The sequence below is a fragment of the Culex quinquefasciatus genome, chromosome 1, assembly GCF_015732765.1.
Source record: "Culex quinquefasciatus strain JHB chromosome 1, VPISU_Cqui_1.0_pri_paternal, whole genome shotgun sequence".
Taxonomy (NCBI): Eukaryota; Metazoa; Arthropoda; class Insecta; order Diptera; family Culicidae; genus Culex; species Culex quinquefasciatus.
The window spans coordinates 6,105,282-6,111,315 of record NC_051861.1 but is presented as its reverse complement, the minus strand read 5'-3'; the positions used below and the strand labels follow the sequence as shown (position 1 = coordinate 6,111,315).

Genomic DNA, 6,034 nt, shown 5'->3' with positions numbered 1-6,034 from the left:
TTTACATAGTTTACGGAAGTCTAGCACGTACTTGTGTCAAACGCGTTCTGACCTGAAATCCCTTTGCCCTTTGTCGCACTTACATCAATTTTCTGGCTGTGTCAAGATAGCACGACATGACTGAAACTTCTTTCATATGCACGAAGTTATTTCGGTTTTGATTGAATATCTTTGTATTAAAAACGAATTTTGGGGATCTGTGAAGGTCAAAAGGGCGGCTTTGTAAGCTGTACAAAATGGCGTTTTTTAACTCAATTTGGCCCAAAATGCACGTGCACGACAGCGACAATTTGAGCAGTCCTCCACCAACACGGGAAATGGATTTCATTCATATTTTTCTATTTGGTTCAGACTTTGTGGGGTCCTTTCCAATGACTAAAGAAGCCATTTTGTGTCATTTATTCACCCATACAAGGCTCTACACAAACTTGGCAGCTGTTGAATACAAAAATGGTACAGAGGTATTAATAAAGACTATTCAGAAAACATAGGTACATGGAAAAAATATTAGTTATTTTTTTAGAAGTTTCAGAAAAATACGCAATTTTTGAGCCATAGAGATGTATGGACAAACAATTTGCTATCAAGTAACGATTTTTTGAAAAAAAAAAATCTAGTCACTTTTAAATGTAAAATTGAATGTGCAATCGAAAAGTACTTTACAGCAGGGTTGGTATTTTCTCATTTCCTCGCCGATGGCCGAGGGCTTTTAGATATCGTCCCTCGCTCAAATCATCAAATTTTCGGCGTTCTTCCAAAACTGCATCAAGAGAGCGAAGCGAAAACGACGCCGATGAAATAGCGAGCAACGAACAAACCGATGCGTAAGACGGAAAAAAAATCTCTCACACAGCCAGTCCCCTCGCTCAAAAGCAAGAAAGAGCAATCGTGAAATTCTCTCGCCCGTAAGCCCTGTAGAAATGAGTTCATTTGTGTGCGTGAGCTCCAGTGTATGTATACAGCAATTTCGTGTGCGTGCCTCTCCGGTTGGAACGATAGTTCCATCCGAGCAAGCGATAGGGTATTTCTCGTCGATGTGATGGGCTTTCGATATTCGCGATAGCAAGCCGACCATCACTCGGCTGCGAAAGAGAAGAGAAGTTTTAAGAGACGAGGAACGCACCGAAATATGCATCAATGATAGTGCGATGGTGATGGTTTACCTACCCTGCTTTACAGATTTTTTTTAAAATATTTTTAGAGTATGTATCTAATTTGCAATTTAATTTAGAACAAAAAAAGATTTCTGGAGTTTTTCTTGAAAAGGTCCAATAAATCAAATTTCCAGATTTTGCTATTTTGGTGTTTTTGAAACCGCCTTGAGTCAGGGGTATTAAAAAAAACCCAAAAAGCAAAAACGGAAAATTTGGTTTATCGGATCCGTCAAAAAAAAAAAAAAAAAACTCCAGATTTTTTCTGTTTTTTTGAAGTTTGATTTCGGATTGTTAAACAAGACAAATTCTGTGCTGAAAAATGGTACTTGCGCATAATCGAGTTTCAGTCGCAGGGAGGAGAGAACATCGCGCGAAAGAATCGACGAAACTCCAAAAAAATCAAAACAATCGACTAAGCGTTTGACAATTCTCTCTCGCAGCGCACACGAATATCACCATGAGCCTGTTACAAAACATTCGATTGGTAGTAAAATTTCGTAAAATTTAAGTGGATTTTAAACTAAATCACTGCTTTTCATAGTTCCAGACTCCGTTGGCCCTCGCGGCGGCCAGCCGCCGTTCGCTCCATGTGACGGCCGCCTGCGCCAAGACGCAATCCGGCAAGTACAAAATCACCCCCAAAGGAGACCGGCCGCTCACGTACGAAATGGCCAACCCGCCCCACCTGATTGCCCACCGCAAGGCGTGGAACTCGTGGAACACCTCGAACCTGGAGGGCGAGCAGCGCGCCTCGCAGACGATGCTCGAGGACGAGTTCGTGCGGCGCTTCATGACCGGAACCTGGCACGGCCTGGTGCTGTCGGAGGTCATCATCAAGCGGCAGCACAACCACGTCCGGATAGCGGCCATCATACGGAGGGGAATCCCGCCGCGGAAGATGTACTTCCTGATCGGGTATTGCGAGGAGCTGCTGGCGTACTGGCTGCAGTGTCCGGTGACGCTGGAACTGCAGACGACCGAGGATCGGAAGGACGTGGTGTTCAAGTACATCTAAAGTTGTTTGGGGGAGGTCGGTTGCGGTGGAATAAAGGCAGTGCTGTTAGGAAATTGTGGGTTTTATTTGAGATTTCCGAAATAAATGAGCTTTGTTACACATTCTCTGGACTGATCCAAAATGCCGAATACGAGCTAAATTGGACGAAAATTCAACCAGTAAAGGCCAAAATTAAACATAATAAATCGAATTGATCAAAACGATGTAATTAGACCAATTTAAGTTTGTAAACAAATAGCATAACCTGCCAAGGTATCCTGCACATGTCAGTAGAGGGCTTTTGTTAATTTGATTTGGTTAACCGCGGTGGATTTTCTTGAAATAATTCGAACTGTCAAAAATCCACCAAAGCATCTACCACATTGATCACACAAAAAACGGTGGTAGAAAAGTATCCACCGGTAGATCCTTTGGTGGATTTTTGACAGTTCGAATTATTTCAAGAAAATCTACCGCGGTTAACCGAATCAAATTAACAAAAGCCCTTAGATGTTTACATTAGGAGTGCGCAGTAAGTAAACTCTCTTTGTTTACAAATTCCCACTGGCCCATTTACCGTAAACTGGGGTCAATCGGGACACATGGGGCGAATTGGGACAGCAGTTTTTACTATGTTGGAGCACAATATTTTGATTTTTCTGGTTGGTTTCGGTTAGAACAGATTCAGGCCAACAAAATGTATACATCCATATCCAAATTTAAAAGCTTTAAGTGCTCTAAAAACTGCTGTCCCTATTCAGACTGTAGTCCCGATTCACCCCAGATTACGGTACATTTTTTTGTGGAGGAAAATCAATTATTTCCGGAATCCAGCTTCGGGTTGAGGTAGGGATCATGCCCTGAAATGCTAGAATTCGGCAGTTCTCCAATTCATCTAGTAATCCGATTAATAGTTATACAGTACTTGTTCGGTAACTGGGCTGAGAACGTAGCCCAGTCACCGAATGCTGCTCGCTAACTGGACTGAACAAAAAATAACGAGGGGACCACCGATGCATATTTATTTTCCAGATGAAATATGGAAATAAAAGTTACTAAAATTTATTTACAATGCTTTCTTTTCATACGTCTTTAATTGTGACGAGAAATTAAATAAAAGTTTAAAAAGTTTTTTTTTATTTATTGAACATGATAATTGCATCCATTAACCCCTCGATCGTTTCCGTTTGTTTTGGTTTTTTGACGTTTGTCTACTTTTTAACTGGGCTACGGCCCAGTTATCAAGTGCCCAGTTGAAAAACAGCCCAGTTAAACAACGCCCAGTTACCGAACAACTACTGTATTTACCTTTTTTGACAGTAGCATAGGAATCCCACGGCAAAACCACAACGCCACTTCTGTCAGGAAAGGTAAATATTATTATCGAATTACAGGAAGAATAATAAATACATATTAGAAAAGAAAAGGCTAGAATGGAAGTGTTCCGTTGAAACAAGCTGTCAAAGAATAAACGTTCTGTCAAGAAAGGCTGTTAACTTTTTCATTCACGAAATTTTAAAAATCATTTTATTTTTTTAGCGGTTTTATCCCTTATCCCCGAATCCCACTTTCCCGAAATTCATATCCCCGAAAATCATTTCCCCGAAAATTCCACATTTCCGAAAATCATTTCCCCGAAAGTGCCACTTCCCCGGAAATCATTTTCCCGAAAATTCCACATCCCCGAAAATCATTTTCCCGAAAATTCCACATCCCCGAAAATCATTTTCCCGAAAATTCCATATCCCCGAATGTCATTTACCTGAATGGCCATTTTACCGAACCGCCGTTTTCCCGAATTTACATATACCCGAATGGTTACTTCACCAAAAAATCATTTTTTCCGAATGATGACCTAGATATAAACTAAATTGTTATTTAGGGATTTTTTTTTATAAAAGTATGACGTTAATATTAAATTCTCCTACGTGTTTTGTAAGATTAAAAAAAAAACAAATAACCGTAGAAGGCCATTAATAAACCACGCGGACACTTCAAGAGTGCGGGGTATTGAGATCATCCACGTTCCATAAAAAAAGATTTTTTTTTGTAGCGGCCATTTTCAGCAAAGGACAATTCTGGAGTAACATTTGAAAAGGGCGCATAAGCATTTTGACAGCTGGAACTATTATGCAAATTCCGAGACTACAGGTAACTATTTAACAAAACCCGCAGTATTGCATGGTAGCTGTGCAGGCCAGCTATTTATTACCACGTTCAGTTTTGTGAAAAAGTTTCAATTAGCCTGAGGATTTGCAAAATAGTTCAAACTGTCAAAATGCTTATCCGCCCTTTTCTCGTGTTGCTCCAGAATTTTCCAAAACGGTATCTACGTGGTAAGGATAGAACAGCAACGATAGCTTCATGCGACGACTCGATGCGCAGGATTCAGTTTGTTCTAGATTTTGTTTAACTGAACTAATTTGTCTTTATCAATTTTGGCTGGATGAAGGCTTTGAACAATTATTTTTTATTTTTTTACGTCCAATTTGAGTTCTGCGACCAACACTTTTAATCAAATCTAAATAGTTGATTATTGAATTACAAAAAGCATTTTTTGAATATTTCATCACCGCCATTTTAGATTTAAAATTACTAAATCACTTTAAAGTAGTTTAGGAGCTATACTTAAGCTCGACAGCTGATTTTGGTTGCCAAGGTCCCGAGTAACAATTACAAATTTTTGCGGTAGTCGGACCTGAACGTGTGTCAAACACGTTCTGACCTGAAATCCCTTTGGCCAGTTGTCGCACTTACATCAATTTGAATATTCAAAATTCAAGTGAAGCTCGGAATTTTTTGAACGTTCAATAGAGTAATCTACGTTCGTTTGTATTGCGTGTACGTACACAAAAATTAAGTGAGGTTAAATTTTGTCAGCCAGCAAAATCAAATGGTGCACTAGTGTGCGTACGCGAAACGTCATAAAGCTCTATTGTGGACATGATACTTTATTGATCGTTACTTGAACTTGTCAGGCGGTTATGGTTGTTGTCCAGAACCGCGCGCGGTTCTGGGCAACGGCCATACCCGCCTGACCGGGTTCGGGGAAGTGGCGTTCGGGGAAATGGCCGTTCGGGATTATGGTCAATCGGGAAAATGATTTTCAGGGATGTGGAAAATTAGGGGAAGTGGCCATTCGGGAAAATGGTTTTTAGGGGAAGTCGCCATTCGGGGATGTTGCCGTTCGGGGAAATGGATCGTTCGGGGAAATGATTTTCGGGTAAATGACATTTCGGGAAAGTGTCTTTTCGGAGATGTGGCATTCGGGGAAATGTCTCTTCGGGAATGTGGGTTTCGGGGAAATGTCATAGATTCTTTTTTAGCTAAGTTCACAAAAATAGAAATTTAAAAGAGTTCATTTAGAAGTTTTTGTAGAATCATGTTCAACTGTTCCATTTAATGTGTGTAATTTTAGTTGAAAATCCGCTCTACAATTTTGTCCAAGACCCCAAAACGTTCCGAATTACGACCGAAAAGTTATAAGCGATGAAAAAAGTGATTTGCGCAATTAAAGGATTTTTTTTCACTAATTCATCGTACATGCTTAAAGATATTTTGCTGGAAATCTAAACGAAAAAAATGATTCTCATAATGTTTTTTGGTGTTGTCTAGATTGCATCCAATTTTTTAACTGATGGCCGGCTACGAAATGACAAAAAAGGTGTTTCTTTCATTGACCCATTTAAGAATCTATTTAACGGGTTTCGTTTTTTTATTCAAAAGCAAAATTTTAAGGATTTCTTTCATCACCAAAATCGGCAGTCGATTTATTTTTTATAAGATTTTTATCATTTTATTTCCATCATTTTGTATGACTTTTCTTCGATTTATTTTCTGTAATTTTTCATCTCTTTGATAAGGAAGCAACACTTTCCTAATCTCA

The 6,034-nt window shown here is 39.5% G+C and overlaps 1 protein-coding gene across 1 annotated transcript; it reads left to right on the top strand.

Annotated features, from left to right (window-relative positions):
* Nucleotides 1-1,509: 1,509 nt before the first annotated feature.
* LOC6036799 (28S ribosomal protein S24, mitochondrial) lies at nucleotides 1,510-2,222 on the top strand. Its single transcript, XM_001846741.2, has 2 exons — nucleotides 1,510-1,638; nucleotides 1,696-2,222. The coding sequence occupies exons 1-2, from the start codon at nucleotides 1,612-1,614 to the stop codon at nucleotides 2,167-2,169; spliced, it is 501 nt and encodes a 166-aa protein (XP_001846793.2). The 5' UTR covers nucleotides 1,510-1,611; the 3' UTR covers nucleotides 2,170-2,222.
* Nucleotides 2,223-6,034: the final 3,812 nt, after the last annotated feature.